Source organism: Anoplopoma fimbria, chromosome 15 (genome assembly GCF_027596085.1).
Source record: "Anoplopoma fimbria isolate UVic2021 breed Golden Eagle Sablefish chromosome 15, Afim_UVic_2022, whole genome shotgun sequence".
NCBI lineage: Eukaryota > Metazoa > Chordata > Actinopteri > Perciformes > Anoplopomatidae > Anoplopoma > Anoplopoma fimbria.
Window position 1 is genome coordinate 19002542 of NC_072463.1, and position 13916 is coordinate 19016457.

General features: G+C 41.0%; 1 protein-coding gene across 4 annotated transcripts; it reads left to right on the plus strand.

Moving 5' to 3' along the window:
• Positions 1–1068: 1068 nt before the first annotated feature.
• bmf1 (BCL2 modifying factor 1) lies at positions 1069–13710 on the plus strand. Of its 4 annotated transcripts, XM_054614594.1 has the most exons (6): positions 1074–1144; positions 1251–1281; positions 1372–1426; positions 3343–3539; positions 4165–4367; positions 9049–13710. In XM_054614594.1, exons 4-6 carry the CDS (start codon positions 3368–3370, stop codon positions 9163–9165), a joined length of 492 nt encoding a protein of 163 aa, XP_054470569.1. In that variant the 5' UTR covers positions 1074–1144; positions 1251–1281; positions 1372–1426; positions 3343–3367; the 3' UTR covers positions 9166–13710. The 4 variants fall into 4 exon arrangements, with proteins under 4 accessions (XP_054470571.1, XP_054470569.1, XP_054470568.1 ...); XM_054614593.1 differs by lacking the exon at positions 1372–1426; XM_054614596.1 differs by lacking the exons at positions 1251–1281; positions 1372–1426 and having other exon boundaries at positions 1069–1144.
• Positions 13711–13916: the final 206 nt, after the last annotated feature.

The window sequence follows — 13916 nt, forward strand, 5'->3', positions numbered from 1 at the left end:
CAAAAACTTGAAAGCTGGCTGTTAAATGTGAAATGTAAACATTAAACGTGTACTTGGGCAATGTTGTAATGAAATAGAAAAATCTACTGTTTGGCAGTAAACAGACCTACAGTATATTCATTTGATTATTGTTTGCAACAGGCGCACCTAAGGATAGATGTATGGATAGAAATAAAATCCATTAATTATTATGTTATAGATGTATGAATGAAAAATGTATGGATAGATGTATGGATAGATGTAAAGATGGATAGATGTATGGATAGATGTATGGATAGATGTATGAATAGATGTAAATAGATGTATAGATGTATGGATAGATGGATGGATAGATGTATGGATAGATGTATGGATTGTTTTATTTTATTTTTTATTTTTCATTTTTTATCTTGTCTTCTTCTACTATGTCTCTTGTGTGCACTTTACTCTACGCTGTTGTAAGCCTGCAAATTTCCCCGCTGCGGGACTAATAAAGGATTATCTTATCTTATCTTATCTTATCTTATCTTATCTTATCTTATCTTATCTTATAGATGTATAGATGTATGGATAGATGTATGGATATGTATAGATGTATAGATGTATGTATAGATGTATGGATAGATGTATGTATAGATGTATAGATGTATGGATAGATGTATGGATAGATGTATAGATGTATGGATAGATGTATGGATAGATGTATATGATGGATATGGATAGATGTATGGATAGATGTATGGATATAAAGATATATAGATGGATAGATAGACAGATAGTAAGACAGTTAAATAAATACAGTTTCTCCGCACTGCCAATGCGCATGTTAGTACTTCCCTGAACAGATGAGCGCGGTAGTAGCGTGAAAGCGGTCTCGTGCTACGGGGAATTTCCCGTCCACGTGTCTGAATACTCGACGGAGGAGGCGGGACAAAAACAAACTCGACGATTGGTCGCAGGGTCACAAATCCCCCCTCAAAGGGGCGGGCTCCCCCGCGGCTCAGAGGCGTGTGGTTGGACGGCAGAAACACTCGCGTTTTTAAGGAGGGTTTATTTACTAACTTTCAGCACCACGCCCCGGCTGCGGAGTCAGTGTGGAGCTGACTTCGGCGAAATGAAATCGGCCCGCTGCACTTTTCCTCCCAGAATGGAAGTCGTCGTGGAGGTGATACGGACTAAACTCGCTTGTATGCCAGGATATTGAACCTGTGTCCTTTTTTTTTTTTGTTGTCAATTTTTTTTTTTTTTGTCTTTCTCTCTCTGGCTACAAGATCACTTTTTACAGCGAAGCCCATATCCGCGGTAAGTGCCTTCAAGTGTCGCTCATCTGTGGACACATTGTAGCGACTAGTCGGCACGACCTGTAACATTAAGTAACATCCGCATCCTTAGGAAGAAGCAACAAACAACGTGTCGCTGTTGACGTTGAAACAGAGGCAACAAAAATGTGAGTCGACAGTTCACGTCCACGGTACTGTAATGAAATATCCAAGCAGCTTAATTAAAACACTGTTTCTGTGGCTCAGTGGTTCGTTCATACACGAGGTTTTGAATTCTACCGGCTTTCCCGGTTTACAGAGCCCGGTCGGTGAATGGACTTCAGACTGTGTCTCTGTCTGTACAGACATGTGGTGACAACCGTGTTCTCCATAGATTAAAAGCATTTAACTCGTGTAAACATTCAATTACATATATATATATATATATATATATATTTATTATATATATATATATATTATTATATATTATAATTTTTTTTCAAAATGTGTTATTTTGGATTTTTTTTATTTATTCTCCATATGTATTCACCGCACATGTATTTTTTCGCATTTAATTTTCTTAAAGTTTATTCTTTTAGAGATAAAAAAAACTTTTTTATTTTTATTTTATTGTCGCAATATACTGGCACGCTTTACGGGGAGCTGACTTGTCATTTAGGTCTTGTGCCAAATGTAACAGAGTAGAACTGTTGTGATTATATGTGAGTGTTTTGATACCAGTGGATGGAAACTGTCAGTAACAGAGCAGCCTCGCTGTATCACCACCCCACCTATCCCTCCTCTCCTTCTGTTAGGGCTTTATTTAGTTCTGCAGCAGAGGGAGCCACTGGCTGACACAAACACACAGTCTGGACAGTAGAGCTGCACAGAAAGCAACCCTTGGTGTTTGGAGGCTGAGCCTAGTTTTTTTTTTTTTCTTCTTCTTCTTCTTTCTGAGCCTTCCATGTTCTTACTCTGTGTTTGTCGAAACAAAGCATTAAGCGGTTTTACACACACACACACACACACAGGGTTTATTGTGAACGCACAAAGTATATTGTGAGGTCTGGGCATGCTAGAGACCAGGCCAATCTGCTTATGTTGGGTGAGGAAAAGAAAACTCCTTCCCAGGGAGCTGGCAAGCTGACAGACCAGGGTAGGGAGAGTGGTTTAGGATTTTTCCTCAAAGACTGTCATTACCATCTTGCTGTGGACCCTAATTTGGAAGTGTGGTAGTAGTCTAACCCTGTATTACAACTCAAATGGGACTTTGGGGGCTAACTGTTGAGGCAACTTGAATTTCACCCGTATTTTGATAACTCTATGACCCACTGTAAGACTCGAGGTTCAATGCAGTGCATCATTGTCACTGGAGAGATGCCCAAGTGCTCCTTGAGATTCTGCGGTAGGGTTGCTTTAAATATTTATAGTCATGCATTTTTACTTATTCCTGTCATCAAATTTACAAATTGTGTAAATTTAAGATATTTGTTAGTGCACTGGGCACTGATACCTGCAATTGTTTGCTATACAAATCTCAGATATTATTACTATAAGCTAGCAATCGTGGTAGTTATTTAAGAAGCCAAGCTCCTGTCCACAGGGCTGCTTAGTATAGACCAGAGAGATTCTACCTCTCATTTAACTTTGTCAGCCAAACTCCCGTTTATGTAGATGCGGCTCAACCGAGTCTCCCAACCGCAGTGGATTGTGTGGTTTTCTTCACTGAGATGAACAGAGCCATTTGTCTAAATAAGCACTGAGCTCTTTGCCACAAGTGAAGGCAGAGCGTTTTTGTTTTTTCTTTCTCTTCCCCTACTTGTCCATGTCCAATGTGGTTTTATTGATTTGAGGGTCATTATAAATGCTCATTATAAACCAGACAGGTTGTCTATAATAACAATGAATGCTTAGGAGGAATGAACACATAATGAATGCGTCTGAGATCATCTCATCAGGCCTAATGCAGAATCATCCAAGGTTACTTCCATCATTAGTAAGGGGAACTTGGGATGCCTTTTGATTTATACACTCACTGAAAAGACAAATGTTGCACACTAAGCTGAAGCAGTAATCCTTCTTCCCCCGCCTTGTCGCTCTTAAGGCTGCTTATCTTTTAGTGCCCCCGCATGGACGATGAGGAGGATGATGTGTTTGAGCCAGACCCCCATTGCTGGCGCACCGCATTCAAGGAGATAGAGTGTGAAGACCGGGGCACACAGACACCTGGCCCTACCCTGGCACCCAACAACGGCATGCTGCCCTGTGGAGTCGCAGAGGAGCCCAGACCTCTCTTCTACGGTGAGCCTGATGACATACCATATTTCAAAAGGTGAAAAAGGAACATTGCCCTGTGCGTGACAACCAATGTTATAAAACTGAAGCACAAAACTATAGGGCTAGACTTACTGTGAGAAATGCGTAACAATGCTGCTGCATTGATCTCACCCCTGGCGCCAGATAGTCGTGATCACAGTGGCTTTTTATGGTCTGCATGGAGTGTACCCAGCTGCTTTGCTATTCAAAAGGCGCCAGACTGGCAGTGCGACTGAAAGGATGTGACAGAAGTGCTCACCTGAGTGAGCGGCAACTGCACAGAGAAGTGATTATCAGTGACAGCAAAGTTACATCGGCGCCATATACAAGTAATCATGCCATAGTAACACCTTAACAATTGACCGACTTCAAATCTGTTGTCTATGAGTGACTTATGAAACCCTTAAATGACTCACAGTGTTTGATTACAAAAAAAACACACAGCCGGGAAAAGTTGTGGTTATATCTGAGCAATCTGATTGGTCAAAGACACGTTCAACAATACTAGGCTGCTCTTTGTGCCTGCTGCATCTTCAGCATAGACATTATCTCAGTAAAAAATATACGGTTGTTGACAAAAATAATAAGTCTCAGCCTTGACACTCAACAGGCAACGCAGGTTTTCGATTGCACTTCCCTGCAAACTTTGAGCTTGTTGGGGATCAGGAAGCGAGGCGACAAGAGAGTGAAGGGGAGCAGAACGGGATGGAGCAGCTACCGCGGCAGCAACCTGTGGCCCGCGGTGTGGAGGCATGCATTGGCCAGAAACTCCAGCTGATAGGAGACCAGTTTCACCGGGAACACCTACAACTGGTGAGGAGGAAATATGCATCCCGCTGACTATACAAACTCTAGACAGGGCTGAAGTTTGATGGCAGTAAACAAGTGCAACTGGCCACTAATACCCCAAACAATAATAGAATCTCCCCTTTGTGCCATTCATGCAGTGTAGCGTGCATACAATCCTGATTGTATGCACGCTACACTGCATGTGTTTTTAGAGTTTTTAGAGTCAGAGTTTTTATATTTGTAAAATAGATTGCTACCTTTGACTGCCCCCAGGCAAACTAATCTGTTCCTGTTATTTGGATAGGATCTTGATAGGAGACTCAAGCTGAGCTGGCAAAATAAAAAGCAGTAAAGCCAGAAGGAAACACTATTATACAAATCAGACTCGAACACATTTGTTCATTCCAACAAGTAGTAGTAAATAAAAAGCGAAGAATTTCACACGTCCTTATTTCGTATGGAGGAGGAAATGTAATTTGTGTAAACCAAATACTGTACACAAACCAATTTGAAGGGGGAGGAGAAGCTTTTCTTTATTTTAACATGACTTTGGACTTAGTGTGCTAACTTAGAATACCAGGAGCTGTGTGCCTCTGTGTTTAGTGTGGTCTTTTTCAACTGAAAATTAATGTTAATGCTATATTTTCTACTGATTATGGCTCATTGTATCAGTAGCTTATATGGGTCCTACATGGTCAATCCACAAAGCTTTCAGTTTTAGTCTGATTTACACCGTCCACACATTAACAACAACACTCACACAGTTCTTTAAAATTATATTTGGATCCCCTGATGATCTGACCAAGATTTATGGTGGGACAAAAGTCTCCTCTCTTTTATTGTGATCGCTGCTTATTTGTTTTGGAGAGACTGCATGCAGAAGTTACAGAGCCCAGCGTCTCCCCCCCCCTTCCCTACCCTCAAGCCAGAAACATTGCTGAACAAGGACAGCCCTTCCCCCACCTCTCCAACCCCAGGCTCTCCCCCTGCCTCCTCTTCCTGTTATTTCTCTCTCTCTTTCTCGCTCCCTTTTTTCTCCCTGTTTCCTCAGTGCGCTGTGGAGGCAAGTTGCATAGAGGATGCCTGGCCTCAAATAACACATTGCATTGTGGTCAGGGTGACACTGTCCACTGAGTTTGTGTGCTGCATTAACTTCAACAAGGGAGTGTTGTACAACCGTGACACACTGTTGTTTCAATTGGCTGTAACATCAAAACTATACACACACCCTATTCTAGTTGCACAAGTGTTTAACAGACTAACACGCATACCTATTGACACGTTCACATTTAGACACACGCATCCACACATACCGCTACGGCCAGGAAAAAGCAGAAGTGGCGGGAGAAGGTAAACATGTTGTAACCCAAAGCTCAGTGCGTGAGCCCCCAGGGGGACAGCTGTGGTTCCAGGGAGTCAGCAGTCAGCCCCTTCCCTCAGCAAGAGGCGGCCACAGCAGACACCCAAATAAGAGGTCTACGCAGCCATAGAGGGGGAGGGGGGGAGGCTCCATAATGATGGCATAAGCATGTATGTGAGCAAAGGAGGTTTGGAAATGAACCGCAAATGATCAAGTAACAACCATCTTCAGTTGTCTTAAAACCTCCCTTTCGGGAAATGGGACCCTCCCTGCCCTGCACATAATATAATTATATATTTTTTTTTTACTTCATACTTTGAAGTGCAAGACAATTTGTGATTTTGTCACGCACTTATTTATATACCCCTGCAGCTCATTATGACTCATGTATTGTGACACTGGCAAATGCAAACAGATAACCATACAGACAGACAGGAGGGTTGCTGCGATGTGTCTGTGTGTTTGTGTGTGGCTGGTATCTACTGACGCACAACGGTGGCAGGCCTGGGTCAGGGGATGAGGAAGTGGCGTGTGCTGTTTTTTTACTGGTTGAGTAAACAGTAGAGAGGACAGTCAGAGTGAAAACGGTTCTGTGGAGTCATATGTTCAAGCTAAAAGAGACAGGACACAGAAACACAGAATTGTTTGGAATGCATCATAAAGAGTATGGGGATTTTTAATGCTAACTTGCATGGCGACCAGTGTGACTATTGCTCACACCTAAGGTGGAACATATAAGTTTCTGCCCGGTGATAAGAGTTCACAGTCTGTGTGCCTGGCTGTTGCTGAGGGATGTTTTTACAGCCTGAACACTGATGTGTGGTTTTGGATGTGTGATACTGCTGCAGCCTATAATTGCTATTTCTGGCTCTGGTTGTGCAATTAGTCCTATCGTGCTGTGCGTGTGAACATGCTCATGCATGAATACACCCATACTTGTTTTTCAGCATTTTGCTGTCTCTCACTTCTCACTATCGCACGGTCTGACAGCGAGTACATAAAACCATAATATTGTGCCGTTTGTCAGGTCTCATTCCTGTCTCCTCCTGTCAGTAGGTGATTGCAGTTAGTCGGTGCAGACACTTGTCCCTGAGCCATCCAAGTGCCTTTGACTGCCATCCTCTTGATGGATTTCGGGGCAATCTGGCTGTGAGTGGCCCCTGGCGAAATGAGGGATTAGGTAGCGAAGGAGTGCTGGTGGATGCTGACAGATAAATTGCTCCTCAGTCAGAGAGGGCTGGAGGGGACGCTGAAGTCCCCAGAGAATGGCTGACATTAGCCGGCCCGCCATTTGAGACAAGGCAATAATGACGGCCACAATGGCAGGAAGACTCCTCCAGTCTGCACAGGGCAAGGAGCAGAGTTGGGTTTCGTCCCCATGTTTTTTTAAGAGAGACGACTCCCGGTGCTTTCGATATGAGGTGTTGAAAGCTGGGTTGAATATCGCCTGTGCGTGTCTGTGTGTCTGCTCGCACGCAGTGTTTGTGGCTTTATCTCCTCACTGTTCTAGTGAGGACACAGCACTCTCTCCTTTCAGCACTTGTAGAGAGGGGGGGGGGATTGTATGAGTGGAGTTGCACTGGAAATAAAAACATACCAAGCTAGCTTTGGATATTTACTTTTCATTCATTGTTCTGTGATGGTGTTTGTTCACAGTGATGTCCATTTGCGCCGCTCTCTATTATCCAATACCACCGCTCTTCGTATTTTTCCTTAGCTCCTCGTCTCCTCCCTGATGTGACTAATCCAGAGCTCAGCAGATAAGGCAGAGCTTCTGAGCAGCCGGCTTGACAGACAGCCCACATGGGACACTGATAAAGCACATCAGGCTAGTGTCAGAGTGACGACACCGAACATCTGGCTGGACTCTGCCGCTCTATCGCTGGCTAAATTTAGAGCCCGGGTCTCATTTTGACAGTTGGTGGCGTGACTCATGGCTAAGTTGCGACAGGCCTGTGCACACCTTTTTTTTTTTCTCTCTCTCTCTCTCTCTCTCTCTCGCTCTCTCTCTCTCTCTCTCTCTCTGGGTGTCTCTCTCAGCTTGGTAGAGTGGAGGGCAGAAGGTTACAGGAACATTCTGTTTCTGTTTATAAAGATGAATTGCTTATCATTCAGATTGTGGTAAATACACAAGCTTTGTAGCATGATAAATCCTGCAGTTGACTAATCTGATGCCTGCAACTTTTACTTTCTAATGTTCAAACTCTAAGCTCCATTAAGTATTACACATATTTAACATACAGTCATTCGGCTGTCCTCTTATTTGTTCTCAGAGTTGTAACTGACTGCCCATTTACTCTGTGCTGCATGTAAATATTAACTGTGTATATATATGAAGCAGACATAATGCTATTATTATGTCCCTAACAAAATATCCCCAGGCAAGATATATTTATGTCATACAACAGAGAGCTGGTTTTATCAAGCAAGCAGTACGTAACATGCACACATGGCAAAGCTTATGCAACACTCTGCAATGTTCACCACGATTTGATAAGAGTAAAGAGAGGCTTATCACAATGGCAGTTATTGGCTGCTAACTAGGACAATGTTTGGACACCATCTTAACAGCCATGTCAATATCGCGTGTCTAATCCTTAACTTTAGATCTTTTGGCAAAGCAGAACGTTGAAAAAAAAAAAAAGAAAAAAGGTATCACACTTTTGTGCACTGTCATGAAAAAAGCAATCTCTAGTCGCTCTCAGTTTGCAACTCTCATGGTCTGAAAACAGCTGCAGCATTATCAGGCGTGGTGGAGTCTGCCTTTCGTCTGCAGATGAGCCGTTGGACTACTGTACATACTTGCGTGCAGATACGTGTTTTCCAGAGAGCTCCGTGCCTCTCATCAGAAGCTCCCTAATCCCATTCGCTGCAATTATCTTATCTCAGCTTCTCAATGGCAGATATAGCATTATCCCCCCTAATCGCACACAATCCAATTGGCTCGCAAACTCGAGAGTCTAACCCACAGGCTGCTGATCTCCGCCAGGAAGATTAGAAAAAGTGTGAGCATATGATGGATGTGTTTACAGCTTGGAATGCCTGTTGGGAAGCCCGGATTGTGTAGGGATCCCAAACCCCAAAGGGAGGCCTCTCTAATAAGTATTGTTGGGGACAGAAGCAGACTGTTGTGAAAATATCAGCGTTGTTCCGGTGTCTAGTTTGGCCTTGCCCTCTTCTCAGTTGACCCTTTTCACTGTGTTCACTGTCATCACACATCACAGGCAACTCAACCTAAAGCTGACACTGACAACCTTAAAGTGCCTAATTCTAGTACTGTCTTGTGTTATTTATTTTCAGTAGAGTGCTCTGACTTGTATGTTTTGTCTTCATTTGCTGCTTCAGTATCATCGAAACCAAAGGAATCAGGGGTGGATGTGGTGGCGCCTGGCCGCAGCTCTGCTCAGCCTTCTGTTTGACAGGGGGTTCTTTGCTGGAAGAGGTGGAGCAGGACGGAGGTGAGGGGGTCTCCCCATCTCTCTGAGGAACTGGACTCCTAATGGCACTGTCAAATCTAACACGGGTCTGTTTTGGGGGAGAAAAGAAAGGAGACATAAGGGTCACCGCGGGACGGAGACAACCAACTTTTATACAAGGTCGTGAGTTTTTTTCTTTCCGAGAAGATGCCATGATGCTCCGAGATTCCTCTACAGGAAAATGTTCATATTTTGGTATACGTGTGGTGTAGTAGTTTTGTACAGTACATTGTTCTTGTTCAATTTTTTGCACTTCAACATGTATCCATCTTAAATGACCTCCACAGACCCCGGGCATGCCTTATTCAATGTCTTCTGCCGAATGAGTATTGAGCAATTTTGAGATGAGGCGAGATGGTTAGGAAATTAAAGGAAATGTGGTGTGAGGTTTTATTTTCTTAGGTTTCCCATGTGACCAGACAAGGTCATTTACTATTTTCCAAAGAGGCAACTTCTCAGAACAAAGCATTTTGCACCTCACCTCATTGGAACATTTATCTTACTTTCAATTTCTTTATTTTGCTTTTTCTGTTTTTGTTTTCTTACTCCTCGATTTTCTTTGGTATGGTATTACGTTTGAACATGATCCCTCAGTATCATTTAAAATATTGGGAACAAAGTTTCTGCACATGAAAAAGTCTGCTCACCTTACCTTGCAATCTAAATATCTTTTTTTTTTAATATGCACAGATGTTTTAAGGCGAGCCTTTCTTCAGTCGCGTGCTACATGTGAAACAGTCAGAACAATTTGATGACTCAGGAAATATAGGGGTGGAGTTTGCAGTGCTGAACATCAATGACTGGTCAAACACACCTGTGACTGCCAGAAAAAAGATTATTGATACTGGAGACAAATTTCAAGAAATCTGTTAGAATTAAAGTTGGAATTAATAGGTATTATTTTAAATGTCAGCAGTGAAGTGAGTAAACTGAATCCATATTTTAGGATCAACACACCTAAAATGATTGGGGCTAAACCCAAACATATGAAGAGATCTTTTTTTTATTTACATATTATAAATATATATATGACTTATTACTACTGTTCCTGATTATGCAACTCCCCTTATTGTGTATTACATTATTACTATTATATTATATTATAAGTTATGCCAGTTGATATTAGGCCTATTACTGACTCAATCCAGCTACTGGGTGGCTGGATGTTGTCTGAGATGTAGCACACTAAAGAAGGCCTGGGAAAGAAACTTTATAGGATCCATGAAAAGATATTTAGATTAAAGTGAGGTGGTGCTGACTTTTGCATGTGTTTTTCGAGGTCTAGCACCTGTGCACTAAATTACAACATTAAAGTAAAGCACATTAGTTGCTATAAAGAGCAAATTTAAATATTATTTACCTAAATAGTAACAAAACGATTTGTACACCTTAACCCCAATGATTTGATTTAAAACTTCAGTGAGAACACCAGAACTTCATTCCTCCATTGTTCCCACATTCAAGTTATCCCTGTGTTTTTCCATGTGTTCTTTTCATGTGATTGTTTTCAGACCTCCATGCCCTTGAAGTGGAGCTGTGGATCCACTGTTTTTGCACTAGCTGTACACCCTTCAAGATTTCAGATTGTTACCATGGTAACCTCTGTCTTGTATGAAGGTTTTCACTTATGACTTGTTTTCCCGCCACACCATTTCAAATGTATTCACTCTTATGTCCAAGACAACTAATCAATGTTGAGGCCTGACTAATCACAGTCTGGGATTTGGATTGGATCCTAGAATGTTTCAGGCTACACTAGAGTCACAATACAGCCAGTTAAACAGTTTTCTATCCCGGTTTATTATTTTTCACAGCCCGTGTGTGTTCTGAACACCAAACAATACTGCATAATCAATCTGTGAAACAGATCGTCTCAGGCTACTTTTATCGGGTTTTACATCATTTTGTATTCTGTTGGGTGATCTTGTATTGTCTTTGGTGCTCAGATCCAGATTTGGGACATTTTTAGTACATATAACCACTCAGCTGACAAAAAGACAAAAATGAAAAAGACTGTAATTATTGTTGAAATATGAATATGTTTAAAAGACACTGTTGAAGATGCTGTTTGTTATATTTTCCATTGCTGAACCCAGGCCAACTTGTGGACCCGAGGAGCAGTACATATCAGGGGTCTGTAATTACCTGCTCCTTACGATGTGTCAAGTTTATCACTGCATAATTAGGGTTTCCTCTCACTCTCTTAAAGATGTCTCAGGGACAGACTTTGTGGGCTACTGGTAACCTTGAGAATCTGTTACATGGTTAGAAGAAGAGCAGCGTTTTCACCCATTTATTTATGACAATACCTGTCGAGGTATCGTCAAGTCTTTCATTTTCTTTTCAGTTTAAAAAAAAAAAAAAAAAAAAAAAAAAAAAAAAAGAAATCCTCCTGGCCAATTTCTCAGCACACACATATAAAGGTACAGGTTGACTGAGGAGACTGAGACTGACGGTGGTGGTGACGGGGGCTACTGAGCATGTAGTAGAAGGCGTGTGAGGTGCACTGAATGTGGTTGTGGTTATAGTTTCCTGCGGATCCTGAATGCTGAGCCAGTCAATGTAGCGCCCCGTCTCACCATTGGCTCTTGACTTTCTCTTTTATTCATCATCGGTTCATTTTTCTTTGTAATTTATTTTTTTCCCTTCTTATTTATGTATATTGGCCCATTTCTACTGTATACACCTGTGTGTGCAATTCTTATTTCTTGTTTTGGACTTCAGTTGTTAAACTGTGCAGAGCAAGTTGGCCTGCATTGTACCTGACATTGCTTCTTGTGATACTCAACTCAAATTCTATTTTATTTTAGTATTGCTCATCTCCTGTAGGCACTAAGAGGTTTGTAGTTTAGCTCTTCATGAAAAACAACAGCTTTGGTCATTAGGAATTCATGTTGGTTCAATGGATGTCAATGGTGGCACGTTTTTGCATCGCAGTTTCAGGTTCCATACGTCGTTTCGCCCAAATTCACTACTTCTGTCAGAGCTTCACAGCTGTAAAAAGGAAAATATTATTTAGAGGAAGTAATATATTCATACATATGTTGCTAACTATTGGAATACATTGTTACAAACATTAATTCACTATAACCACAGCTGCTGCTCTTCACAAAGAAGAAACCTACAAACCTCACCTTTCAAGCTTACGAGATGGTTGTTTGATTCTCATAAAATAGATTTTGGGTGTAGTATTTTTTTGTTAAACGGTTGTGATTTTCCAGGGAAGGGCCCAACCAATTCAGACCTTTTTCATTATCTTCCACCATCCGATTCACCAGACATCATGGGTACATTCGCAAAATGTGGTTTAGAAAAACAGCAGCTTCTATGCAGTTCAACCTTTCAACAGGATATGACATTTCCTTTGTAATTAAAATGAGTCATTACCCATCCCACCCATTGCTAATGATACACATGACATTAGAGATACTTCAAAACACGCAGAAAAAGGGTTGCCTTCATATTAAGTCACAGGGCGTTTGTTTATGTGTTAATTCTTAAATCTTGATCATTGTGTTGTAATCAACATGCACTGGAAAGTACTTTGTTTCTGTAGATCCCATGGGTCCCTAATCTGTTGTGTTAATGTCTAGTATATACTCTGGATTGTTCTTTTGGGCTAATCTTGCCATGTGTCAGACGTATACCTGTGCATTGACCAAGTTGGCTCGGATTGATTTATTGGAAAGGGAAACAAGCCACCATGGTGCCCTGTATAATTTTGTTAGAATGAGGTTCCCAAGCTGCACTCATCACATTAAATGTGAGTGTGGAGAATCCCTAGAGTGGGACATGTATTTTATGGAAACCGTCAGTGTCTTGAATTTTGTAGTCCACTTTATATACATTTGAAGTTTTTTTGAGGAAGGTGTTGATTTCGAATTTTTTTTTTTTTAACGATAACATTTCTTCTTCATGGTCTTTCTTAACTTTTAAAAATGTATTTTCTTAAGAAAAAGGGTGTTCTTTTATAAGGACAGTTCATTGCCTGTAAAATAATTTTTAATACGAGTAGGGTCCTTTTTGAAGTCCATGAGATCAAGGGCATTTTTTTATATAAAAATGAACTTGTAACATTCCTTGCACATCTCACCGTGGTGTATAAACAAAACCAAGCGAACCAAAATAATTCATGGTTGTGGTTAACTTGGCTCATGAGCTTAGAGCTATGGAATATTTGCCCGTCTTTAAAGAACAGATAAAGTGTACATGTATTTCTTAAAATCCTGGAATATGCCTTTAACTGCTCAGTTTCAACGAAGTCTTGATTATCACACACTCTCTGTATACCAAGAAATGAGACCCAGCGAAAATGTAGCATTTTTGTAAACATTGACTGTGTGTTTTCGAGACTCTACTGTGCACTCATTTTTGTGTTTATATATATTTTTTGGTTGTTGATATAATATGGAAGTAAAGACAATTTGTTCAGTAGTGCAATATGCTGTACATATAGAGCTTTGCTCTACAAATCTTTTTTTCTGGATTTCTTGTCGTTTATTGGTACTTTTTTTTCAATAAAATTTTATTGAAGGTGTCAAGTTGTGTCAAGTTTGTGTCTTTACAGGAAAAATCAACTACATGCTTCTAATGCTCTTCTTAAGAGAAAAAAATATCCTGAATGTTTTTAAAAGCAGGAGATTGATTGCTAAAGTACAATAGCAACATCAGATGAGTTATAAAAGTTACAGACTTGCAAAATAGATTTAAAATGAGTGCAGTTTATCGACTGAAAAC

Bases quoted from the DNA above. Each gene is read 5' to 3' on its own strand.
- bmf1 (XM_054614596.1), top strand. From the start codon at position 3,368: ATGGACGATGAGGAGGATGATGTGTTTGAGCCAGACCCCCATTGCTGG. The intron at 3,540-4,164 runs GTGAGCCTGATG...GACACTCAACAG, and splicing joins GCCCAGACCTCTCTTCTACG to GCAACGCAGGTTTTCGATTG. The intron at 4,368-9,048 runs GTGAGGAGGAAA...TTGCTGCTTCAG, and splicing joins ACCGGGAACACCTACAACTG to TATCATCGAAACCAAAGGAA.